This window comes from Acanthisitta chloris, unplaced genomic scaffold (assembly GCF_000695815.1).
Source record: "Acanthisitta chloris isolate BGI_N310 unplaced genomic scaffold, ASM69581v1 scaffold6356, whole genome shotgun sequence".
Lineage (NCBI taxonomy): Eukaryota > Metazoa > Chordata > Aves > Passeriformes > Acanthisittidae > Acanthisitta > Acanthisitta chloris.
Window position 1 is genome coordinate 21,961 of NW_008677541.1, and position 27,616 is coordinate 49,576.

General features: G+C 38.9%; 1 protein-coding gene across 1 annotated transcript in view; it reads left to right on the top strand.

Moving 5' to 3' along the window:
- LOC103803958 (catenin delta-2-like) overlaps nucleotides 1–27,616 on the top strand; it is a 73,753-nt gene that overhangs the window by 19,075 nt on the left and 27,062 nt on the right. Inside the window, exons 4-5 of the mRNA XM_009076540.1 lie at nucleotides 15,822–16,032; nucleotides 19,384–19,468. Of these exons, the coding sequence (XP_009074788.1) occupies nucleotides 15,822–16,032; nucleotides 19,384–19,468 (296 nt within the window). The remainder of the gene's footprint in view (nucleotides 1–15,821; nucleotides 16,033–19,383; nucleotides 19,469–27,616) is intronic.

Here is a 27,616-nt window from a genome sequence, read left to right on the forward strand (position 1 = left end):
GTTCAACAAGCCTAATAACCTAAGCCTACAACCAAATAATGTTAATGCTGTGTCTAAAGCCATTCCTGTAAGCCCTTCAGCACTGAGGGATGAGAAGGAAGGCAATGGATACACTGCTGCAGCCACAGCAAGAGCTTTGTTTAACAGCTGTGGTGGTGTATTGAGCTCCATAGGAACTGGAGTTAGTATTTTTATACCACAGGGAGCCATTCCACATGGCATTGAGCAAGATACCTATTTGAAAGTCTGCAGAGACAACAGTATACTCCCACCTTTGGACAAAGAGAAAGGTGAAATGCTTCTTAGGCCCTTGGTAATGTCTGGGACTCATGGACTAATGTTCCTGAAATCAGTGGAGCTGTGCCTGACATACTGTCATCCCAAAACCTGTCTGAACAAGTAGTTTCCTGGGGATCCAAACTATCTTGTTGGAGCAAACTGTATCTTAGTCCTAAATGACCATCTATAAATATTAAGTTAGTTGAATGAATGAATAATGGGAAACCATTTTCTTTGTTCCAGTTTTGTAAGTAAACCATATGAAGACCTCAACCTGAACGTGCAGTGGGGCCATATGTTCAGGGACCCTGCTTTTTCTGTCTCATCTTGATGATCTGCAGCCTCCAATAAAAGCCTCTCTGCCATCTATCTTGTTCATGAAGACAATCAGTAAGAATGATGCCAGTTTAGTACAGTACCACAAAGAACACAGCATTATACCTTATTTGCAGATTGAAGAGGTACAGTTATAGTAGATGAATATATTATTTAAGCTGAGATAGCAGTCAGCTGTCTCAGTCTATAGCTATGGTCTGACTTCCTAGTTATTCTTGTTGCTTTCATTTGGACTCATTCTGGTTAGTCTCTATCTTTCCTGAAGTGCAGCATTCAGACTAGTTGTAGTATTTCTCTGTAAGCTTTGCATGGAGGAACATATTATCTATATGTTCTGCCTGGAATAGTTGTTAATACACTTCTGTGTAGCTGGTTTTGTCACAGCAACCCATCTTGTAACACATGCCTATCTTGTGATATTCTCAGGCTTCCTGATCCTTTTCTGCAGAATTACTATTCATTAAGTTGTTCTTCATTCTGTATTTCTGCAGATAATCATCTCCTGCCTCTGTATAATGATATTATCCATTTGACTTTAATGAATTCTATCTTCCTAAATCAAGATAACTGAATTCCAAACCAGCCTTCAAATATTTTTCAGCTTCTGTCTTTCTTTCTACCACTACTCGTACCACTGACCATGACATAGGATGCATATAGACCCAGGAAAGAAGATTGTCTACAGAACTGAATTAATATATTTTCCACAGAATTAGTTTCTACAGAAGATAAATGCTTATATTTCAATGATGAACAATTAGTACCTATTCTGAGTAGCACCATCCAAACATTTTTTCAGCCTATTTGCAGCAATTCCATCTTAATTTCCACTCCTGTTCTATAAATAAATGCATATTTTCTGCTCTGTACTAGTTAATCTTTCCACTTGCATACTCTTGTTGCCTGCATATCCCAGAATATATTCATGTCAGAAAGAATGAAGTGCATTGTGGTCTCGATGTAGGCAAAATTCTGTTTAAAACTTGTACTGTGAGAAGAGATTAAACATGGGTGTGCACACATGAAGAGACGTACTCATCATATTTAAATATTTCTTTGATTATGATTGAGCAGCAAAGGGAATATATGTGCCATGTAGTGTATTATGTCAACTGTATAATACATGGGGGTTTTTTTAAACAGTTCTCTATTGATCTGCAGTTGTCTCTTCTGATGTTTTTGCATTGCATTGGTTTTGCATTTAGTTTGGGCAGGGAGGTTGGACTAGACAAACTCCAAGTGTCCTTTCCAGCCTCAGTTATTCTGATTGTTCGTATGAAATTTTCTTGATAGTAATACAAACATTTTTTCATGTCTATCAATCTAAAGCCAAATACTTCCATGAATTGTAAGGAGAGCATTATCTGACTCAGTCTCTGAAAGGAAAAATAATTTTAGGACAAAGAGAACTTGAACATAAATGACAGGTTTATCTACATTAATTTGTTTTCAGAAGAGGATTTTATAGCTCAGAAGTGGGCCAGGTTCCAAGATATTCTCCAGGATGTTTACTTTTAATATTTGAAATAAATATGTACTAAGGATGTATTACAGACATTTTCAAAGATAAGAATATGTGTGTCAATAAATCTGGAAGCTAAGAGCTAGCCAATAGAATATCCCATAACTGGTAAGAGAATGCTTTATATTAATGATTCTTAAAGAATCTTTTCAGTGTGGTTTGCCTGCTATAAATTTCATACAACATGACTGCAAATATGTATTGTATTGCTGTTTATATTAGATAAGGAGCTCATGTTTAAAGGGATGTGTGGCTGCACAATATTGCTGTTAACTGCATTGCATTCAAAACTGATATGCCAGTACTAGTATTCTCTCTCCTTCCCTCATGTTTATTCACAAAAGTTTCATTTATCTGAGTGGATTTTTGTTAAGAATAGTGCTATGATATTTGATATTGAGTTTAGTGATGCCATTTAGAGTATTTAGCATAATTGTCAAAGGGAAGACCAGTGCCATTTGCTAGTGCATTGCATCATATCCATCACTATCCTCCATCTGCTTTACAATGGATTTGATTCATAGGCAGGAATTTTAATTGGGTGTTTCTGCTAAGTCAAATAAGCTGGAAACCAGCTTGTGCTGCAGCAAAACCATGGCTAATAGGAGTAAAATCTTTAATTTTCTCACGTAGTGAAGAGTAATGTTTGCTTGAGACATTGATAAATGAAGCCTTACCTCATTGCTCTTGCTCAGCTTTATGAGAGCAAGATCATGCCAAAAAAATGTGGTTTCTTTTTGACAATTATAAATATTTCTTGTGGCAGTTTATTTTCTACTTTTACCAGCTTGTTCATTTTTAGGTTTTCATATGGGGTCAGAATTTGTATTTGTGATACTGGGGTCAAGGATTACAGTTTGGGATTGGAGCAGGAGGTGGGGGAAGAGGTAAGGTCTAGGAGTCAGAGTTAAAGGCTTAACAAACATGGTTCAACAGCTGATGCCCCATCACCCAAATCCCACTTAGAGCTACAAGATCACCCTTTCTCGCTGGCCAGCTCTCACATCCTTCATGTGAACTTCATGTGCCAGCCTCTACCTCCTGCCTATTCAAGTGCTGAAGCTCAAGGACTCCCCAAGGGTCCAGCTGAAGCATATTCTTTGGTTGGGCCTCTACCCACCTCCCACCTCCTGATGATCTCAAGTGTTCTGTGATTTATAATGATATTATTTGCATCGAATTTTATTTCATTTTTGCTACCAGAAGTATCAAGGTTCATGGTCAGGCATGACTAAGCTAGGGACCTCATTCATGCATGGTTGCACTTCAGTTTAATGCACTTAGCCCTTTGGGGAACACAAACAGAGATGGGCTAACCTTTCTAACATAAGGGACTTACTCTTTTAACTCATCAGTGAATGACTCTGGTTAGTTTATGGCTGTTCTTGCATTTTATTCAAGATATAGGCACTGAATTTCGTTTTCTTCTCAAAATCCTGGGAAGTCCTCTGCAACCATAGGAAAGATAAAAGAGCTCATTTAAGTTTGCAGATTTTGCAGCATAAGCTCAGTGTACCAAAAGAACGTGCAGTCGTGGTGTTCAGAGTTCACCTGCTGTTTGGTAGTTCTAATGTGCAACATGAGGGAAATAAATTTTCTCGTTACTTACTCCTCTCAAGAGAAAAGTTACAGGATCTCTTAGATTGTGTGGTACTCAGGGTGCTCTTAAAGTGATATGTTTTATACATTATTTGGATTTCGCAACTCAGGATTATTTTAGCAAATAATCAGTGCTAATTTTAATTAGAGGAAAATGATTCTATTAGCATGAGTATATGCAAAGTCATAGATTTGTGTACAAAGTTTTTCAAGGTGACAGTGACAACAAAGGTTGCTCTCACAAAAGGAACATGACATTCTGCAGATTTATAATTTTCAGAGGGGCAGTCTATCAAGAAATAATTTACCTTTAGGAATATTGTTCTCTGAGTCTCCTGCAGTTAGGAGGTCAGCATTTTACCTGACGTCTTGCCTGTTTTGTTTGACCAAGAGCATTTATTTTTTCAGCTTTCTTTTTCTGTTGTTGTTATGTCAGATATTTTCCAGCACTCCAAACTTGATCTCCTATCCTTCCCTGCAATGCAGAGTGTAGTTTATATTCTGCCATGTGTCAGGGAAGTAGCAATACTGCTGAGTACATGTAAAATTTTCACTCTGACTCCTCAGTCTTTCAGAGCATTCTGATCATTGAAAATAAAGCACTAGAGCCTGGGAGCCAGCTGCTCTCTGCCAGATTTGTCTTTTCACCAAATCTGGGAGTAGATTTTAGAACATTTGCCCAATTCTCCTCCTGTGTTTGGACATAGCATAGGTCAGCCAATGTTGGAGAGGTCTGAGAGAGATGAGCTTGAAGGATCTAAGAGGCTGTGGCCTTTACCTTAAGCAGATCTGCTCTGCCCAACCTGATCTTCAAGAAGGAGATCAAAAGTCCAGCATAACAAGTCTAACATATGGACTCTCAGACTCTTGCCATGTGGACCGTTGCATTCCCAGGGAGGCAAGAGAAGGAAGGTGAGTGAGTGAACAGTCCTGATGTAGGTGAGCAGCTGTGACTCAGGTTAAAAAAGCAGCAATTTAGTGACACTGAGGAAGCTCAAATCAATGTCTGGAGGCAAGATTTCTTTGAGAGCCACCAGAGAAAAGACTTTACCAGCTACTAGCCTGAAGGTGACACCTGGAGCTGTTACCTTGAAAGGATCAGCAGTAGCACAATCCAAAACCAAATCATGTTATGAACACTTTGAATCCCACCTGAGGAAGCACAAACAGAACTGTGCCCTAGGAGATCTGTACTGTGATGGAGCAGTTGGGACTAGGATTCATTTGACACATTTTCCTTAAACACAGCTAATAATGAGCCACGACAATACCTTAGAAGAGCTGAGAAAGTTTTTTATGGGAAATGTAAAAACTAGTCAGTCGTAGTCAAAACTAAAAATAATACAATATTCGCTTGTTAAGGAAGGTTATCAGATGCATTTTTGCCCTTCTTATGAGGACACAACTTACTTTCAGTCTGCACTGTATCCTTGCTTACATACCTACTGTATTCAGGTCTTATGTTGTAGTAGCTTCAGGTGAATTAAAATATAAAACTACTATATAATTTGCTCTTTTCCAGTGACTGTTTTGCTAAGAAGACAAAGCACTCTGTTGAGAACAGGAATTAAACTAAGTCAGAACATTAGTATTATCTTCAAAACTAATGGACCTCTAAAAATTCCTGTAAAACTACCTGTCCACTTTCTGCACAGCTAGTGTGAGATACTCCATTTCTGATAAATGTACCTATAGCTTCATTATTGCAGCAGAGCTTTGTATGGTCTGGTTTAGTTATACTGATCCATTAGCAGTTCAACAGGTGAATACTGTGTCTTCATGATGTCTTCACTAACAATTCCAAATTTCAGGGAATAAAAGCAAATTATGTATTATATTCTTACCCTTTCATGGATAAATCATCTTTGAAGTTGTAAAAAATAATTTTAAAATGCCTAGGACTTTTTCTGTTGCTAGACTTTTACTTGTTCTTTTTCCCTCTGTCCTTCTCCCTGCCATTGGCATCTGTGAAGTTAGTGTGGTTTCACTGAGCCTTAGATACTAGCAAGGATTTTGCTATTAAATATAAATTATTTTATTCTATAGTGCACATTAAAGCAATGTGAAATACTGATACGTGTCCTTAGTATTGTCATTTTGCCATCATGCCCAGATTAATTATCTTAACTGCTCCATGTAGAGTTTTCATGGTGATTACTTAAGAAATGTTTGAACACTGAAGTTATTACGGAATATGTGAACATTGCAGTATGACTTGAAGTGGTTTTGATACTTGTTGGAAGAATTGTTTTCAAAAGACACTACCATTTTACCAAGATTTGTATTTATCGAGCTGTGCTTTTTATTTAACCTTTAATAACAGAATATATTATGAGGATTCATTTTGGTTTTATTTCTCTTAGTATTTTAACATACACCTCTAAACATAAGAATCTTAGCATGTTTCGCCATGATGTTGTCCTAACTGTATATAAAAGCATGCAAAAACAATCAGTCTTTCAGACCATACCATGGGGACAAATTTGTTCATGAGCTTCAGGCAATATTATAGCACAAGTAAAGAAGCAGAAAAATAGTAGCAAATAAATTGCAATTGCTTCATGGACAGTTAAAGCAGGATAATGTCTAGTTGCAATTCACTCTGGCTGCATCAGTCTCCTGTCAGAATCTTCTTCTGTTTTGGACACAAAGTATAACCCAAAGTGGAAAAGAAAAGCTACTTTTTATGAATCCAGTTTAATACCTTTTGACATTGGTAGACAGGCTCATTAATTTCAATGGGTGTTGGATCAGGGCATGGATCTGGAAGCCTAAACTTACTTTTCCAAAAATAGACTTACATTCTTATTTCTTCATTATGGCCTAATTTAAAGTCCCTTGAATCAGACTATTAACAAAATATTATCCTATCTCAGAAAATAATGCAGATAAAACTAAAATTCCACTCAACACTCACATAGCACTTTTCCTCTTCAAAGCACTTTAGCAGCACTGATTAATCATAACATTAATTAAATGACTATATTTTTTTAAAAATTCAGCCTTCCAAAAGCTCTGTTCTCTGCAGGGAGCAGGGAAGAGGATAGCAAGGGACTAAAACCAGCTCTAGTAATCAGAAAACTTAGCCTGCAGCAATTAAACTGAGGAATCACTTCCCTTTGCAGAATCTCTTTTTACCTTGGGCTAGTGGAAAGATGAAAGGAAAGATGACAGTGCAGTCTGAACGAGAAATGTATCTGTGGGTGTGTAAAGGAGCTGATTAATTGGATATGTTTGCACTACTGGAATCAGTAGGTAGGCTAACAACTCGTTTCCATGCCTCTCCTACTTTGTATACATGGCAGAAATTGTAATCAAAATTAAAATTAGAAAGGAAATTATTTATTGCACACATGGACTCCATCCATTCTGGATATAAAACCCAAACATGCAAGAACAAATTTTGTGGATCCAAAACCAATCAAGTTTAGGTTTATCATTTTTGTTCGCAGACAACCCTCCAGAGCTAAGACTGCAAAGGAGACAGCCAAAGCCACCACCCAAATCCTTTTTTTTCTGGGCAAGGGAGCAGGAACAACAGACCAGTAATATCTGTGGTGGTTTGCCTTAAAAAATGCTGCTTCCTTCACTGCTGAAAGTGACAAATAAAATCTTATTGATGGAGATTTTTCTCCCTCTGTGGACCTAGTAGTTGTTTGGCATATCAGGTCAGCAGATAATTAGGCAAGTCAAGCTGAACTTGAACTGACTCATTTTTATAGTCCCAGTGTGCATGAGACAGTCAACAAATTAAAGCTTACACCTCTTCCCCAATTCATCTTCAAAAACCAGTTTGCAGTCAGAGAACACACCCTGAGTTGGTTTGCTTCTCTAGCGTAAGAAAGGGAGGACAAAGATTGCTCAGATGACATATGGATTAACATTCAAAATAGAAGCCATCCACTATGGTGGGTGAGAGGTGCTGTTAAGAAACAAAAAATCCATTTGGCCACAGTACCTATAAATCCATTTCTGTACAAACATCTACCCCCAAAGGAGAGCTAGTTTCTCCAGAAATCCACTTTTCAGTGGCAGGCAGCATGCATCCCATGACAATTGCCAAACAGACAGCAGCAAAGATGCATGAGGCGGAGATATATACCGCAGGGTCTCAACACACTGCTCTAGTTTTGACATTAGCTGTGACAGACCCAACTGAAGTGTTTCTGCATGCAAAGTGCAGACATGGATCTGGCCTTTAAAGCGTGTGTTGGGACATGAATTAGCAGGTTATGGCCAGCTGAAGAGCCCTGGAAGTTCTTCAATCTCTAGTTTTTAAGACAACTGCTAACAGAAAGTCTGAATATCTGCAGTCTTGCTGTGTGAGAGACATGCAGAATATGAAGGTGTTCCATTGAGAGAGGAGTAGAATCAGTATTAGCAGTAGCAACTGATTAAATAGTTGCCTGTGGAATTGAGATATACAAGAGAGGCAACAAGAGTAGTACAAGAACAGTAGCTTTTAAACACGCTGGTATTTTTGAGTCTAAAGTCTATGCTTGTAAACTAACTAAAATTTCCCTTGGTTCAGGACACTAAAAAGCATGAGCATGTGGGGGAGCGGAGTGGATCATGGGCATGCAGGGGTGTGACAAAAGCAAGGGCTAGCTGAGGATCAAAGTGCGGTTTAAACGATTGAAACCTGTGTGAGGAGAGAATGTAAAAGCTTAGCAAACAAGGTGCAGAGATTTACAAGACATGGCAAAGGACCGTGAAAACTTAACAGTTAAGACCTGAAGGTTTGAGGGTCTACATCTCAAGGAAGAATAATTATTAGTCATGTAATAGAGGGGAGAGGGCGTAGCCCTGAGAAGGTGAGTTGAAAACAAGAAAAATAATCAGCCAGAGGGAGGCAGGAAATATGTGAAATGGAAAGTTAGTTTCTGGAAGCAGAGAAGCTGAAGGAGGAAGGTAACTGGGTTAAAATGCTGCTACAGGAAAGAAAATCTATGAAGGATCTGAGAAAGCATTTTGCTGAAAAGTGGTGATTGCATTGCACCCAGTTTTGATTTCCCATGGCATGTTCAGGGTCAAAATACCGAAATGCTTCTCTTTTGTCTTTGTCCAGTGCTAATAGCTTCTATGCATACTGCTCTTTCATCCTTGTTATGGCTGTGCCCTTTGTCATTCCTTGCTCTCCTCGTGCTCTACCTTTCTTTTGCAAATTTTAGAACTAGCATCTTTAATCTTTTTCAAAAGATAATATTGGTTACCCTTTCAGATATCTGCTTCTACAAGCAAATCTCAATTGATGTTGACAACACAATTATTGGTGTTTCACGTGCTTTCATCACTCTGTGGAAGTTTGAGGGTTTCTTCCATAAAACTATAAAACTATAAAAGATGACTATTCCTGCTCCCTGTAGGGCTTTATGTGCTACACTACTGATGGTTGAATTTATTCTTGATAGAAAGATTTTTAAAACAGAAAACCAGTGACTGGCACATCACATACAATGCATCAGGGAAGGTACTGTGCCTCTTTGCCATGGTCCATACCAAATATGAATCTTATAACTTGAAATCTTGCTGCCTGTCATCAGAGGTGGTGAAAAACTGAAAAGTGTGTATCATTTGTCTGAAATGAGGAGGGATCTGCAACCTCCACCTGATTCTTTGTTCCATCACAGCAGCCATGAGCAAAGTGCACCTGGATCCTTGAGGGCACAGGAGGGCATGTGTGTGTAATCGTTGTTATTTTTTCTGTCAACTCAAAAAATAATTTATCTCCAGTTTATATTCAAACAAACCTGCAAGGAAATGAAATCCAGTGTTGTTCTCTAGCTCAAAGCACTCATTATCCCAACTTAATTGCCATGTTGTGCTTAGTGTGAAGCAGCTAGAGCAGTGGCTCCAGCCTATGAGCTTTGAGCCACTTACTGAAACCAGTTTAACTTGTCACTGTTTCCCGTATAAATTATTGAGCTGAAGTGATAGCTTTTTTGGATAGGGATAATTGCAGTACTGTAGTCAATTATCATTATGTAGTGAAATGTCTTTATATGAATTTACTCTGAAGTGCCAGAGATTACAAATGTTTGCGCACATCACTAAAATAAGAAGTAAAAGGACTTAGGTACCTAAAAAACACTTTTTCCCAAACATTGAGAATGAGAGCTAGGTGCCTAGAATCACTGAATCACAGAATATGCAGAGTTGGAAGGGACACATAAGGATCATCGAGTCCTACTCCTAGCCCTGCACAAGACATCCCTGAGAATCACACCATGTGCCTGAGAGCAGTGTCTAAATGCTTCTTGAACTCTGACAGGCTTGGTGCTGTGGCCTCTTCCCTGGGAGCCTTTTCCAGTGCCCAGCCACTCTCTAAGTGAAGAACCTTTTCCTAATATCTAACCTAAACCTACCTGAATACAGCCTCATGCCATTCCCTTAGATCCTGTCACTGGTCACCAGGGAGAAGAGGTCAGTGCCTGCCCCTCCACTTCCCCTTGTGAAGGTTGTGTACAGGGATGAGGTCTCCCCTGTCTCCTCTTCTCCAAGCTGAACAGACCAAATGACCTCAGCCACTCTTCATATGGCTTCCCCTGAGGACCCTTCACCATCTTCGTTGCCCTCCTTTGGAAGCTCTCTAATAGCTTAATATCCTTCTTTTATTGTGGTGCCCAAAACTGCACACAATATTCAAGGTGCGACTGCACAGAGTAGAGCAGGACAATTGCCTCCCTTGACCAGCTGGTGATGCTGTGCCTGATGCACCCCAGGACACGGTTGGCCCTCCTGGCTGCGAGGGCACACGGTTGTCTCATATTCAACTTGCCATTGATGAGGACCTCCAGGTCCTTTTCTGCATCACTGAGATAAGCATTCAACAGTAAAGGCCATAGGGCATCCTACCTCGTCTGCCTCCGCTTTTCCAGAAGATTGTGTGTCTTTTGTAGGTCTGTACTAACTCTGTGCAGGTATCTCAGGTATCCAAGGGAATTTGAAACTGCATTAGCCCTCTCTTTTTGGAAATATAAAATGTTACATGCCTGAAAATGGTTTGATATTTCTTTTTATACCTAAATCCCAAACTGATCCAGAATCCTCTGTTCTCTGACACTTGCTGGAAGTGGTAGGGCTCATGCTTTTTGGGGCATGCTTTTCAGTCCTACTGCTACAGGTTTTTTCCACTTTCTTCTTCCAAAAATAATTCATGCACAGTGGTCTTAGAAACAAGAAACTGATGTTTTGATGAGCAGCATCACAGGCCATTAACTCGCCCTGGTCAGGCCATGTGTGTTTGATAATAGGCACTGCCTTTGAGTCTCATAAACCTGCTCTGACAACAGATTAAGTCACGTCAAGAGAGGTTTCACTAGACAAAGGGAAGATAGCATTACTCTATGCAAACTTGTGGCTTACAGTCCTTCATGTGCAATGTGCACTGCAGTTGTCATTGGTAGAAACTGTATATTATGGAGCAGGGTGAATAGCAAAGCCATTGGCTTGGCAGTTGCAGTGGAAAGCCTGTCTACAGGCAGTCATGTCATTCCATGCTGAATGAGAGGGCATCAAACTTCGTGCTGGCGAATGACCCTTATTTCAATTTGTGCCACTCTGTCTTCTGAAATAAGGGTCCTCTTTTATAAACCAACATTGCCATGTCAGGTAGATTATTTTTTATTCTTGACTCACCTACACCTTTCCTGGTGCTCCCCAAAGTCTAAGTAGTAATCATCTACTCACTGGGACAACTGTTTCTTGACCCGTGGTATTGCAACCTTTTTTGCCTTTACAGATACAACTTTGATTCCTTCCATGTGCTGGCTTTTCTGCTTGTCCAACAGCTCTGGCATTAACCCTGCTTCATCTTCTTCGGTATGCCTCCTCCTCTGCCCCACAAAAAAACACAAATGTTTGGTTCAAAGACCCAGTATGACAGCATTTTTTACCTCTTAACCTATTTTGCCTTTAGAATTCGAAGTAGTTTTCCACCTCAGGTGATTCAGTGGCAAAGGAAAATCTCCCTATGAAAACTAACAAGCCTTTACCCATTTAAATGACATGAAATTGGCTGCTGCTCCAGTGCCTGCAAAATACTTTGTACTGTCTAGGCAGGCCAAGTCCAGAGTTTGCTACATATTGCAATAAGCATAATCACTGTTTTTGGGGGGTTCTTGCACACCCTCGTGCACCTCAGTATGTACTAGAAAATTTCCAGTGTTCAGCAAAGGGACAGGGTTCCTCTGGAACAGTGACATCTGGACCCTGAGGGGCACTTTCAGGTGCTATACTAGTGCCAATAGTGCTGATCAATTACATCTTAAGTCAACAGTATCTGTCAATGAAACTGTGGTGCAGAAACAGACTATCAAATATAGCAGTGGTATTTCTACCACTGCTATCATGTGATGACTACATAATTTATTAGACAATCAGTTGAATATGCTGACTTGTGATCAAAATTTATTTCATACAAATTAAGTAGACGGTTTTGGCACATTTATTAATTAATGGTTGAAACTAATGATAAAAGCTCTTTCCATTCCAAGTCTGGAAGTACTGAGGTTGAATGGTATTAAAAACACAAGAATAATGAAGATGCCCAAAAGCACATATGTCTAGGTGGAACGCATAGTTTAGCACAAAGAGAAATAAATTTACATATTGTGACATACAGGCACCAGTAGTTCTCAAGTAGGATATCTGTAGCATTACAACAAGGTATGGTGGCATTTTGCCATTTTTATTATATCTAGTTACATGATGTAAATTAATGGATGTCTTTAAGCAGGGGAGAGAAGGGAAATGGTAAACTATTACTTCTATAGAGCAAGCTCTAGCTCTAGGACAGGGTTCTTAGTTTGAATCAGTGTCTGTTTGAGGTTTCTTGTTTTTTACAATAGGTCAATTTTCCTAGTCTTGTCCTCTCAAACGAGGAACCATGTCACAACTAGTTAATAAATGTGCCTGTGTGTCAAGGTCATTTTTCAGAGTGAAAAAGGAAATGAAGTCAGCGAGTTAACAACAGCAGTGAATTCATCTCAAGGCAGCAGTAGGGAAATATTTCCAGAAGTGGAACCTTGTCTGTGATGATTTTGCTCTGGTTAAATCTACCAGAAGAATAGTTTGCTCTGCGGTTTGGCTCTGAAGACAGAATGTCTCTTAGGACAGCCACTCCCCTCTTCTTCTAGCTGGTGTGTCACCTTTTTCTGGTGAACCCCTGGAAGGACATTTTAAGCCATGATACCTGTCTGAATTGCAGTCAGCTGCTTTGCCTACAAGTGAGGAGAGCATTGTTGGAGATGGCCATTGTTGGTGGCTTTCACTGCCTCCTGGGGACAGGGCAGGGAGCAGGAAGCCTGTCTCCCCCATGGGCAGCTTCTGGAAGGACTAGGGGCCTAACATTGCCATTACAGATTCTAATGGGGGAGGGAGTCTCAAACTGGACACCAGCTTGCACAACTGCCACAGCTGAAATATGCTGACTATATTTTAGGTCTACAAAATGTGTTCTGTGAGTCTTCTGGCACTTGCTATCTAGAGGCTAAATTTGATGTGATTCTTAGGAAAAACATGCCTAACTGAAGGGTATGCACAGCAGAAATGTTAGAACATGTCCAGCATGCTTATACCACGCTTGATTGTGTTAGTTTTAGTTTTCCTACTGAGCTTTTCCTATTAGCTCCAAAGCCTTTATTGTAAGAAGCATCGTAAGTATCAAGGCATGTGTACTGGTGTGAATACTATTGCCTGGAATACCAGGCCAGTTCCAGGAAAGAAATCTGCTTGGGACAACCATCCAGATTTCCTTACACACCATGCTCAGGGATAATCTTTGGCTTCTAATGGAGTGATCATCATGATCTGGTTCCACCAGAGGACTGAGACTCTTTGTTGCAATTTAAGTGAGGTATGAAAGTTAAAAGGAACATTGGTCTGTTCTGGATGTGTGTACAGAGTAAAGCAGAAAGTCTTACTGATCTATCTGCTTGTGCTTACTCCTGACCAGTGGCAGACACTGCACTGAAAGAATAAAAGCTGCATCAAATCATGGTTTATTTTAATTTGTGATACATGAGCTTAATTTGATGTATGTTGCAAACTGTAAGTGATAAGCAGCTATTAATGTGTTCATGTTACACAGGACAAACCACTGCAGCTGTAAATAGTATTTCAGGCTGTTCTAGAACAGTGTTTCAGAAATGTGTAAGGCGGAAAAAAGATTTTCAGTTTGCTCAAACAAACCATTTCTGAAAGAGAATGTGATGCTAACATCTGTACTACTTCTGAGTTAATAATATTGCTTAAAATTCTAATAATGCAAATAAATTAAATATTAAGTTCAAAAAGATGAAAATGTTGGAGGACAGGATTTGTATTTGTAATGCAGCACAGTGGTAAAATTCAAATCCTACTGCACACATTTTGTTGGCAATGTAATGCTTTTAATAATCAGGAATGTTTTTACATAATATAGAGTGAGTATTTTCTAAGCCCTCACATTACCACAAAATCTATTTGATAATCTTTAACACTTCAGTACAGAGATTTTGGTTTTCATCTGTGTTATGAATATTCTTTTCGAATGACTGACTGTAGTTCTAACATGGCAGGCAAAATTGTGAGAAATAAAAATGGTTTACTATCTGATAGTTAAAAGACACTTTCAGATATGGACACACACAACTGAATTTATGAATTCAGAAATAAGATTTTTAATAAGTACTCATAAACACTAATTGATCAGAACATTTTTAAGTTATCAAAAAAAACCCCTGATTAAATTATCATATTATATACAATAATCATACCTGATTATTTCATTCATAAAATCTGATGTAGAGTGGATTACTAATTATATTTATTTTTCCCAATTTTCCTGTCCTTTTCATCCTGCATGATACACTTATGGTGATTGCTGTATGCAAATTCCTAGCACAGCTGCACTGAAGGTGATTCAGAGTTGTTTCACTGACCTCAGTGATAACTTCATCAGGATCTCACCCTCTCAGATCATCTCTTCATCACACTGAAGGACTGAGCAGCCATTTTCCATAATGGTGATCATATAGAACTGATGTGATGCTTCTCATGTATCTATGCTGGTGCTGACCCTGCCCTATATTCATATTTATTTGCATTTATGCTGCATATACATATATAAATTCACGGAAGCTGCTTTTGTGATATTTTACCAACCACTACACAAGTTTCAGGCACAATTTTGCAAAAAACTATCTGTTCCTTAACAGATGAAAAATTACAATTGTCTCAGAATCATTTGAGCTGGAAAAGACCATCAAGTTGGCAAAGATCATCCAATCCAACCAATACAATTATCTCAGAATCATTTGAGTTGGAAAAGACCATAAAGTTGGCAAAGATCATCCAATCCAACCATAATTGACAATTCCTTTTTCATTAAATATTCAATGTGACCATTTAGAAATTCCTTTCATTTTAGGGGATTTTAAGTTCTGGAAGTTAGTGTTATATTGCATAATTCCTTACTAAATACCAGACTGGAATAGATGTTGGAAAGGTTCTCTTTGTGGTCGGTACCATGCATGCAACTAAGGATGTATGGTGTCCTCTCACAGCAATAAAGTCTAAGGAACACTAATAAACCAGTTAAATTACTGCATGTAGTATAGAATTAACCTTGTACAGTGAAACTGGTCCTTCAGAGAAGACATTTACACAAACAAAAACAATGTCATTGGCTTTGCATTCACTATAGTGGTTACAACTGATGCACATTTTTTCATAGTAGCAAGTTGTGAGTTGTTTGGTGGGAGATGAGGACTTGCTGAGTTCTGTAAATTGTGGTATTCAGGTTAGCTTTATACATACACTTGGCCTTTACTATCATCATGTCATTCTCCTAAGAGTATGATGTAGCCGTATCCAAAGTCTCCAACTGATGCAGTATTGAAATATCAACAGAGTCTGTACTGTGTGAAATGCTCAAACGTGCAATCATATAAATGTGGCTTGCTTCAAAATAATATCAGTATCCAATTAGATTACATGCAATGATGCAAATGGTGCTGATAGTCTTGCGTGTTTTCCCTGTGCTTCTCTGTCACCCTTTATTGCTGTATCTTCTGAATTCTCCCTTCATTTTCTTTCAACAAAGGCAAGTATGCCATGAGGGATCTGGTCCACCGACTGCCAGGCGCTAACAACAGCAACAGCTCAGCAAGCAAGGCCATGTCTGATGACACCGTTACTGCCATTTGCTGCACTCTGCATGAAGTCATCACTAAAAACATGGAGAATGCCAAGGCCTTACGAGACGCAGGCGGCATTGAGAAACTGGTTGGCATATCTAAGAGTAAAGGAGACAAGTATGTTTTGTGAATCACCTTGCACCTTTTTAACCTCTCCAGTAGTTATTACTAGTCCTGAATGTGTTTGCCTTCTCTGTGCAATTGGAGTTGAATACTTGGATACTTAGTTTCATCAGAAATGATATGCCCTGTGTGAAAGGTGACAAGAAACAGACAATACCAGCACCAAAAGTCTCTCTGCTGTGGTTTATTTTTGATGTGCCATCAGCAGTGCAGGGAGTGCACTCCATGTGCATTTTAAGGAAGAGTAATTGCCTACAGTAATGACCTCTAAGCAATTCCAGAAGATCCCGATAAACATTAGGGACCAGAGCTGTTGGATTGCATCCTGCAGGAGGGGTGACGTGCAGGTAGAGGGATCCTGTGAAAGGAAGGGACCTCACCACAGTTCTGTTACTGCTGCTCTTGCTCTAGGAGTGAAGAATGTAAAGTCAATGTCCCTCTTCACAGCACCCTTTTGCCTGCCACCAGCTTGCCTGCCAATAAGGTGGGGCATAGTAGAAACACAGATCCATGGATTTTCCTCACAGCTTGCTTCTGAGAGAGCATTAGGCTGCTTTGTGAGTCACCAGAACGTGCAAAAGTCTTGCACACAGCTGTGACATTTTCAGAACAGCTATGGTTTCAACTTGTCTGTTTGCCTGTGTACACACTCTTCATGAAGAGTTCACTCTTTATCCTTCTTTTGCCTAAAACAGATAGCCTGGTTCTCATATTTGTCAGCCTGCTGAAGTATAGTGCAATGGGACTATGGCAGTTTGAAAATAAAAAGCCTTCACTGTAGTGTACAAAACCCATCAGTCCACCTGCTCGAAGCTGTCATCACACAGCCTACTGCAGCATCAGAGCTCTAAAAGAGCCCCACAAAGCCAGGCCACAACCTGAAGGAAAGATTTATGCACTCTACATTTGGTATGAGAACTTATGCTCTCCTATGTGATCAGAGCATTGCCAATATAATTTAATCACATTCCTTTTTCTCTATTATCACCCTTTTCCTTTCATACCAAATTCATTATTGAAACATTCTTACATTCTAGTTGTATGGGGTAAAAAGCAGTAGCATGACCAAGTATGTGATTCCAGTTGTGGGAGCTCCCTATGCTCTGCCAATTTATTTGCATTTGCATTTTTGTTATTATAAATCTATTTAAAAATTTTATTTAGATTTTTCTAGATCAAATGTACTGATATTACAAGCAGGGTCATATCCACTTCTCTTAAGCTGAATGTATGTTTCCTCAGAATAATGCATTTGTCTACCTATTCATTATCTGGTAGAGATTATTAATATCTCTGGAGCCAGGAATTTTCAAAGTATCATGGGCAGTTTTAGGAGGATCCAAGGGTATAATTCCCTGTCTAAATATCCCTCATAACTGTGAAAGGTGTCTATTTCTAATGAATGTATTTAGCCCAGGTAATGTTGAGCAATTCCAAAATGCCCTTCCAAATCATGATATGTATCCCTCCTCTCAAGTACTCTGAGTTGCAGTCCTGTGTTACTATTGTTACAGGTTACACAGTTCTAGAACAAGAAAACATGTCAATGCACAGTGCTACAAATGCCCATCTTAAATAAAAGTTCCATTTTTCACTTTCAGAAATGTTAGTATTATGAGCTATTGGTTTGGTTTGGTTTTTTACAGGTAATTCATTGTTTAAAAATCAAAATTTCTGGCTGTTGGACTGTTAAGAAATTCTGGCATGCTCACTTTAATACAGTAAAACACTTCAGTATGAATTCATCTTGTCCAGTATTAAGCATCTGCTTCTACAATTGCAGGATACCAGACTGGCCATGCATTCTGGTATGTATCAGTGCCAGGAGTGTGGGGCCGGCGCTACTAGCCTTTGGAACACTCCCAGGGCTTAAATGCTTTCCCTGTATGACTGCACGAGAGAACTGGTGTTCATGAGGTTATATTGGCCAAGCCCTTATTGGCTTTGCGTAGTTCCTGTCTCTCCTTAGTACTGACAGGGTGATTGGCACAGTTATTTTCCTGGTCACTCCATGCTACCAGCACCCCACTAGCCAGTACAGCTGGAGGTATAATAAAAACAATTATGCTTGAAAGGGTTGATCAAAATCCTGCTTATTCACCAATTACCCACCTACTGCTGTACTCTGGGTGTGAAATGGAATAAAAGTGCAAAGAAAAGCACCAAATAAATTGCTAGGGAAATACTGTAGAAGTGAATTGAATCAGTTGTGTCATGAACATAGCTTCACCAGCTTGACTGTCAGCCTACCAGTGATCCTTCTCAGGAGTCACTGGATACACTAAAGCATGGCCTCTGAGAAAATTTCCCCTCCAGAGCAGTAATTTAAGCTGATGGTTTTCTGATTTCTCTTTGGTTTTGCAATCCATGTGCTTCTTCGGAGCAAAAGATGAATCACCTCAGTGACTGCCCTGAACTCCGTCAATCCTCATTCCAGACTTAAGCATTTGCAAGGTTTTCTATCCAGCAGAGTGTATGCTTCCTCAATGGGCTGGGTTATCTTCCTGGTCCTTTTCTGTTGACCCTTCTTCACTGAGATGAATGCTCTCTGATATTTTAACTTGGTTTAGACTTCTTTTTTTATTTACCTATTCCAAGAGGAATATATGACTCCAAGTGATTGTAATAATAATTTAGATCTTCTTTCAAAACCTTTCTGAAGAGAAAGGCCTTGTTAGGTTTTATGGTTTTCAACATGACATTGTATTGCCATCATTAAAGAGTAATGGTGTGAACCATATCCAAGTCCTCATTTGGATTCCTGATGAAAATTGTCATGACTTTTTATAATCAGTTGTATTTCTGCATCTTGTCTCTGCACTTAAAAAAACAGTACTTATCACCTATCCAGAGTGTTTCTTTTGGCCACTGCTAAGAGAAGCTTAATGAGTTGAGCACACTGTCAAGAGCTGAATTTTGGCAGCTTATAGAGAAAGAAACTCTGGCTCTGACTCCTTGTCCTTTATGCTGAAAGTTGTAGCCAGGCCATCTTCTTAGATGTACATAATGCCAGTTGGGTCCTTAACAATTTTGCCAATTGTTACCTCCCGTTCCTCTTACTATGCCCTCAGCATGAATCCATGTGTGCGCTGAGGAGCACACATTTTGCTCCTCACTGAATAATTAGTACTGTAGAGCTAATATATATTGCCCTTGCTTAAAAACACATGGGTGTCCAAGATGCCAACCAAAGATCTTACTGTATATTTGAAACACACTTTAATTGTGGGTTTAAATCCATAGCAATGAGTTTGAAAATTGGGATGGATGGTGTCTTGTACTTAACAGTCTCTTTCTCACTCTTTCTTTCTCTCTCTCTCCCTTTTTAATATATGTGTGTAACAGGCATTCGCCTAAAGTGGTGAAAGCAGCATCTCAGGTCCTCAATAGTATGTGGCAGTACAGAGACCTGAGAAGTCTCTACAAGAAGGTAAGGCTTGGGTTTTTTTCTAGATTTATTATCTTTCATACTGTTGCCCAAATTTGGGGACTGAGAGACTTTAGACCAAACCATTTATATATGTGACTGGAAATTCACGTGGAGTTTGAAGTTTCAGATACTTGGAGCTATGAGTTTTTCTTTCGTTTCCATTTTTAACATAGAAATACCTTTTGAAATATGTGCGGTGGTGAAAAGGGAATGTGAATTCGATTTTTCAAGAAAATTCGTCAAGAAGTGCTGGATCTGACAGCCCTGGAGAGTGAAACCTTTTGTTCATGGAGCAAACACATGCAAGCTCTCCTGCTGGGCCAGTCCTTATACCTCACCACCCTGTCCTGAGGAGATTACCAGATTTCCAGCCCTTCAGCTCCCAAATTTCCTCATGAGATTGTAAACAAGAGTATCTGAAGGAGTGGTGTTTAGCAACTAGTTCATGTGGAGCTGGGCTGAAACCTGATAGCTTCACTTCCAGTCATCTGGCAGATGTTAGTGCCATATACTGGGTTTTCAAACAGTCTATGGAGTCCATAGTACCATTCCATTCCCACAGGCCGGCTAACCTCCTAAAAATGAATTGCAATACAGTAATACAATCCTAGGAAACAGCATCCTATATAGCTTTTTAAACACAAGTGTCTACTTAGTAAATTACAACATTTAAAGTAATTCTTCCTGAATATTTCCAAACTGAGTTGCATTCCATGTGAGTATTAGCCTACAGATTTAGTTCTCCAATGTCTTCTTGCTATGTAGAATTTCACATCTTATCTAATTGATATTTATATTTGTAATCTCATCAAAGAGAACTAGGACTTCATGTGGCAGAAAAGTTCAGGTCCTAGTTAAGGCTGAGGCATAAGAATGGTGATGCAGGGAATGTTCACAGTGGCGTAGTCTGTGTTGTATGTATTTTGCACAAGAAAATAACTTAGTTACATGAAATGTATGCACTGAATCTCAAACTGACAGAAGCTGACCTTCTGTTTGAAATACTGTTCATTTGCATGCCTCAGCCCTGCTTGGTCAAGTCTGAGAAGTGAGGAAGATGATTATTGAGTCTCTCCCATTGTTCACTTCCAGTATTTTCAGTCATCCTTGGCAGCCCTAGGGATACCATATGTGAAGACATTCCAACTAACAAACTGGTACTCGACTGTCCCATTAAGAGGTGGGAACATGAGCTAGAGTAGGCTTTTCTTGACACAAGGCAGTAACACACTGGAAGTGTGCGTAGTCTGACTTCTGTGCATGTGGGTGGCTGCACTGTAGAGGCTGAACTGTATTGCAGCATAATCTCTTAGAGGTTCTTACAATGTCTGGCTCATTTCCAACCTTCTGTCTGTGTATATATATATATACTGTGATGGAAAAGCAGTTTCTGGGGTTTCTCCATGCATGAGGTAATTTATATGCTGTATGGCTTCTGAGTATACTGCTACCTAAAGGACATTCTGTTGGCTGCCAGTGTGAATGCCTGGTAATGTACTTACATACTAAGCATGCTTAGGTACTGAGTACCTTGCGTGCTTAAAAGAACATTTTCCATGGCCACAAATACATACCTGTGGTATGGAAAATAGAGCAGGCTAGCCATAGAGGTAGCTTCCAGGATACTTATAGCAGACAGATTGTCTATATTCTCAAGAAGCATTTTATTAATCTCTATGTTGGCTAATTCCTACAGGGTTCACAAAATCATAAAATGAAGGTCAATCTCTGCCACATATTTGTATAGTCATTATATGCCATTGCATATGCTGTTAAGCCTTGTGTAAATATAATTTCTTTTAATCAAAATGCTCAGGTAGTTAACTTAAAATACTCCTATTTGTTAAAATATGTACACAAATCATTAAGAAGTCGTAACATTTATTAAATTTGCCTGTAGTAGGCTGACTTTTATGCTGGCTGGCTGAGTTTCACCACAGTTTGGAAAGCAATGGCAATGTTTTTATGATAGGAAAATTAGAAAAATTTGCATTATACTAATAGTCAGCTAGTTATGTAATGTAAAGATACTGGGTCAATGCAATCTTTATTTTGTCCCATTTAAATATATATATGCCAGTAAGAATGAGTGAATATACAGTGTAATACAATCAGCACTTTGCAGTATCTTGCACTTGCACAGCCTTTTTTGAAGTGCAGGTAAGCTGGGGATTGGTGTGGTTGCCTAATGACTTGCCACACCTGTGAAGGACCAAAAGCTGAGAAGTGCACCGGCACCAGTTTCCCACTTGCAACTCTCCCCAATAAACTCCTGGCTGTGGAGTGAAGTGCAGAAGTCAGAAGCTGGTCCCTCTGCTGCCAGTCACAGGGCTGTCCTAAGCAGGGTATGTGCAGTGCTTCTGCCAGCTCCAAACCCATCATGGGTGAGCAAGATCTTCAGTCTTAACCAAGGCTGTAACAGTAATACAGCTATGTACTGAAACCTAAATGAAGCAGCCTCTAAGGACACTGTCACAATCAACTGTTACATACGAAATACCCCACATTTAACAGATTTCAGGGTTCCAACTTCAGCTATGTTGTTTAAGAAGATTAATCATGAACACAAATTTCATTCTGTGACTCAGTGTCTGACATTGCCTATTTCTCTGGGCCATTCAGAGGTAAAAACTGTAGCAGCAACTGCAATGATTCGGTTAACATCATTGACCAAGTCAAGCAACATGCCCTGCCTCAAGATTGCAGCATATCTGGCTGAGAATATGAACAGTATCTTTTGACAACACAAAATTTTAAGGTCCTATCCATGGTTTATATCCTGAAAAATTCAAAATTATTCCACAAGTCAGTGAGATGGGAGACACAGAAAATTAAATCTAGTAAGCCAGGTTAAGCTAGAGATATGGGTCTTGAAAAAGAGTTTCAGGCCTTCAAGTACCTAAAGGGAGTGTACAAGAAAGATGGAGAAAGACTGCTTCAAGAGCAGGTAGTGACAGGACAAGAGGGAATGGCTTCAAACTCAACAACTGGGTTCAGGTCAGGTATTAGGAAAAAATACTGTGAGGCTGATGAGGTGCTGGAATAGGTTGCCTAGAGATGTTGTGGATGCCCCATCCTTGGGAATGTGCAAGACCAGGTTGGATGGGGCTGTGAGCACCCTGGTCTGGTGAAAGGTATCCCTGCCAATGGCTGGAGGGTGGGAGCTAAGTGATCTTTACGATCCCTTCTAACCCAAACCAGCTTGTGATTCTGTGATCCAATAGATCATAGATTCTCCAAGATCTTATAGAAGATGAGGATTGGAGGTTTGTATGTTATTTTCCCTCAGTTTGCTGGAGCAGAAACATTGTGCCCATCTATTTAGTAGCTAATACAAGAGGACTTGCACTCTTTGAACACTGGTCTCCCTTCTCAAATAGGCTTTCATTCTCTGAAACGCATGCTCAGGTGGAGACTGTAGCTTTTCAGGCTCAGGAGACTGATAAATAGATTTCTGACTTCCCACAGCCTGAACTGCAAGCTGAATGAGGAAGAGGCATTAGCTTTGTTGTCTCAGTTTTTACTTGGAAGGCTCTTTAGGCCTGCAATACCTTATGCACTGTATTTGCAGAACCATGTCACGCCCTATACCCCCCCACGGGCAGGTTTTACCCAGTGTTCTAGGATTTCAAGTTCATAGCTGTGTTGTGGCTTAAGTGGGATGCATAGATCCATTAGGCCGGGCTGGCATGGAAGAGACACAGGAGGTAAATAGAGTTAGATCTGTGAGTGAGGTGATGGTTAGTTAGTCCTTTCTAGGCCTGTGCTTTGAGGAAAAAAAGATGATTTCCCGCCCTGATATCGTTAATCTATCCAAATGCAGTCCAAAAAGTCAAAGTAAACTACATAAATGTTTCTGGTCCTAAAATTGTAGGAAAATAAAAGACTTGACAAAGAGGAAGCAATTAATTTAGTCATGACATGAAGGAGTTGCAAGCCATCCCAAAAGTTGCAGGTGCTTCATCACAAGCTAGTTAGTAGGAAACACTGCTTAGTTTCTGAGTAATAGCTGAAACAGAAATCTAATCTGAAAAAAAAGTCCACCAAGAGGAAAACAATGCTCAGGTTCAGTCACATAAAGAAAGGGATTAGATTATGTAGTGATATTAATTTCTAAAAAGATGTAATCATCACAGCTTTTCATCAGTAGATTAAATATTGTCCCTCAAGGACAATGTCATCATTTTCAGACTTCTTTGATTTCTACAAACAAGACATATTTTCATAAATGATCTTTTATCTGCCTGTTTTCGTGAGTCTATTCCAAAATACTTAAAATCTGACTTTCAGAAGTGCTTAATGGTCACATAGTCCATAGCCCCATGGGTGGGTCAATGACTCAACATTTAGAAAAAAACAGGTACAGGAGCTGTCCCACAGCTTGGCCCTGTGCTTCAGATTCCTGGTACACCCATCTTCTTCAAGTATCTTGGTAACCTGTACAGTCAGCAGGAGAAATAAGTGCTGCTTAAAGTCTCCAGAGAGAGGTGCTGTCCCATTTCTGTTTATCCACCTAAGCAAGCTGAAAGGAGGTACTAAAGTGCTTCTTTGAAGACACCTATTTCCAAGTCAGGATCACTTGGCCCCCACTCCAGTCTCTAGGGTATTAGCTGGTTGAAGAATTGGGGACACCTTGGAAAAAACAGATATGACTATAAGGGAGCATTATCTGGTAAACTCTGTCTCAATATTCAAGAAAATAACAACCTACTCTTTAAACACAGATAGCTTGTTAAATTACATGAGGAAATTTGAGCAAAAGGGTTGGGCTAAATGAGCCTAACATGAGAGAACATTTATTAGCTAAAAGGAAGCTTCAATTAGCATTAAATATGTGTAATAAAGAGCTGGAGGAACTGTCAGGAAGAATATGTTTTCTATTAATTGGTTTGCTTTGCCTAACCACTTAGGCTCCAACAAAATATGTTTATATGCTATTATTATGTTTACATTTTACTCTGCCTTCCAGTATAGAAGTAGTGGTCATGATGAATTTGTAGAAATTATTTTTCTTTCCCATTTATTATTGTAGGTTTCTGTTCTGCATAGAATAATAGAAAACTCTGTCCTATAAAAATACCTCCCAATGTTCGAAACCAGGGAGGCTGTTAAAGGTCTTTCAGTGTGGAGTGTGCCATTTGTAACAGGGATGCTATCATGATAGGCATTTAATGAAGTCACAGTAGTCACTCTGAAGATGGCCTTGTCTGTCATTGGTTAGAAAAGATGCATAGAATTACCCAAAGCCTTAGAAGCAGTTTAGCCCATCAGGATATAGAAGAGGACTTGCTTTACATGTGACTTTCAGAATAATAAAATGATGACTCTATGAGAAGGTTTAAATGTTCCATGAAAATTGCCAGCAATAAACTTCAAAATCCTGGTCAAGGAGTTTAAGAATCTAAGGTCCTTTCTTAAATAAAATATGCCTACTCACCCTTTAAAGGTGCTAATTACAACACGCTATCATGTAGACTTGGGACACATCATTTGGATTTTCTTCCGGTAAGGTTATAATCCGTCTGACATCCCCCAAAAAGAAGCTGTTTCAGGTTAAATTTATCTAGTGAAAAGGTCTGTGCAGAACTTAAACCCTACATTAAGGACCTAAATTTTAAATCCGGAACATAATAGTTCCTCAGAAAAGTGGCTTGACTTGAAGGAACTATTCATGTGCTCAGATTGGTCATGGGCATATGTACTTTGCAGTGCTGATCTTTCAGCGAGGCTTAATTTATTTCTGTACAATTAGCAAGGGCTTTTTCAGATTAATATGTCAGCCTTTTAGAAAAAAGATGGACTAATTTAAGGTAAACCCCACACTGTAATATAAAGCTAGAGTATCATTATAGAGAAGGCATTATCTAGAGCCCATTTTTATATTAACTATGAAAATGCAAGTACCTGATTAATAAATGATTGACTGATTGATTGATTTATGGCAGTGGGCGTCCCCAAGCTTCAGTGTGACTGATGACAGAGGATTTTCACCAACCCACGACTCTGGGTCATGGCACGCTCAGCATACTCTCTCCCAGAGCCAAGAAACCAGAATCTATTCCCCAACCCAGGTATTCTGGCTGTCAGCTGACCAGTCTTGAATTGTTATATTTCATGCATACTGAGATTTGTATCCAAAGGAATTCCACAGGAGACATTTGAATCAAAAGTAACAAGGCCTTACTGGAGAATCTGTTTTAAGTTATACAGTTCAATTCACTGAACCCTGTAGGTTCTAGATGGAAAACATCTCACTTCACTTCACGAGAGGGTACTCCTATTCATTTCAGCTATCTGAGGAAGGTGTGCAGAGCTTTGGTCTCTCTGAGGACAGTGTATACCAGTGAGTGGGACAAGTGCATTGCATTCAGTTCCCTGACAAGCTGTCTAGCATTTCTGTGCTCTCTTTTTTGATTGTCTGAACTTTTCAAACAGAAAGTGGATATTGATGAGCACTATGTTGCATTAGCAAATTAATTTTAATAAGCACTTTGCTATGTGTTCTAGCACAATGGCATGTCTGAGAAAAAAAGCAATAGTTGTGTATTTCAATAAGGGGATCCCAGGTAAACTACAATATCTATAGAAAAATCTGTGTGTCCAGGAGCCAATTAAATTCTTAGCATGTAAATTTTCGATGTCTCTATTAATAGGGGCAACAAAGATTTCCTTCACACAGAATTATAGTTTATGAGAATTAGCAAGACTGGGCATTTTTTTGTTAGAGACAATCTTTCATTTGAGGTACTAAATATCCATTACCTTAGCCAAGTGTATTCTTTTGTTTCCTCCTAATATTTTTATTCATAATAAAATACGGCTTTGTGGCATTATTGCACAAACAAAATACCTTCTACGTATGCACAACATCCAACTCCATGGAGAAACCTTTATATATGTGTATTATTTTATACATAGATATGTATTGCATGTATATATATATTTATATATATACAGTTATAGATGTGTCTGTGTATTATTTCTGATAAAAAATTTTTAGAAAATTGGAATTGGCATGTTTTTGTTGGCCACACAGGACATAGTAGTTATGCTATTTCTTTCAGTTCTTTGGGGTTTTTTGCCCTAAGTTTGCCTGGAAGAGAGAAGGCATAAATCTTTCAAGGTTAGGGTAAATCCTTTTAATCTTTAGCTAACAGGAATATGATACTTGAAACACCCAGCATTTCATCATCCGGTATATGACATTATTTTCTTTTGTTAAGTAGGAATTAAGCAAATTCCTAAATTGATTTTAAGTAAAGGAAATGTGGAAATTTTTGGTGGAATTAACATATTCAAGCCTTTTAAAAGCATAATCTGACTGATTTTAGGAAATAGAGATTTTATAGCTAATACAGAAAAAAAAATCTTAGTCTTCAAATGTATGCCTTCTTTTTTTCTTTCTTAAAATCATATTATTTGCCTTAAAATGAGCATTTAAAATGTGGCTTTTTATCAAATGGCAGTCTTGTGAAATACTGAATCATGAAATCATCATTGGTTTCAGTACTGGAGAAGAAGTTGGTATTACTGATTTTTGGTTTTGTGCATCGAATTATTCTTAATTCTACATTTTATGCTGTATAGGAATTTCCAGTGTTCATGTACGATAGGTCTGGGTCTCTCGATGCACACACAAGGATGAAATACTTCTTCATTAAAGCAAAGGCATGTTTTATTCTGCAGGAAATAACAGGTAGTAGATGCAGACCAAAGAATAATATGGTAATCTTTTCACATTCTTTCTTGGAGACACAAAACCTCTTCAGTGATGAGTGATACACTAGTCTGGAATTTTATTTTTCCTTTTAGCTTGATGCTACTTTTTTTCAACATAATTAGCACAGATAGCATCACTGTATATGTAAACTTGCTATTTAACTTGCTTCCTCTTTTGATTGTGTAGGCTTTCTCAGGGATTTTTTTCACTTTATCATGTGAATTTTAATATTTGTGGCTTTTTGATTGCCAGTTTCCTGCTTAAACAATGCCATTGGTCTATACAATAGGAATTTACATATCATGAGCAAAGTCATGAGGCCAAAAGAGGAAATACAGGTATACAGGTAAAGGCTTTGGTATATATGGAAGTATTCAGGAGTACTCACACATGGGAAAAAAAAGAAGGTGTATTTTGAATTTTTAGAA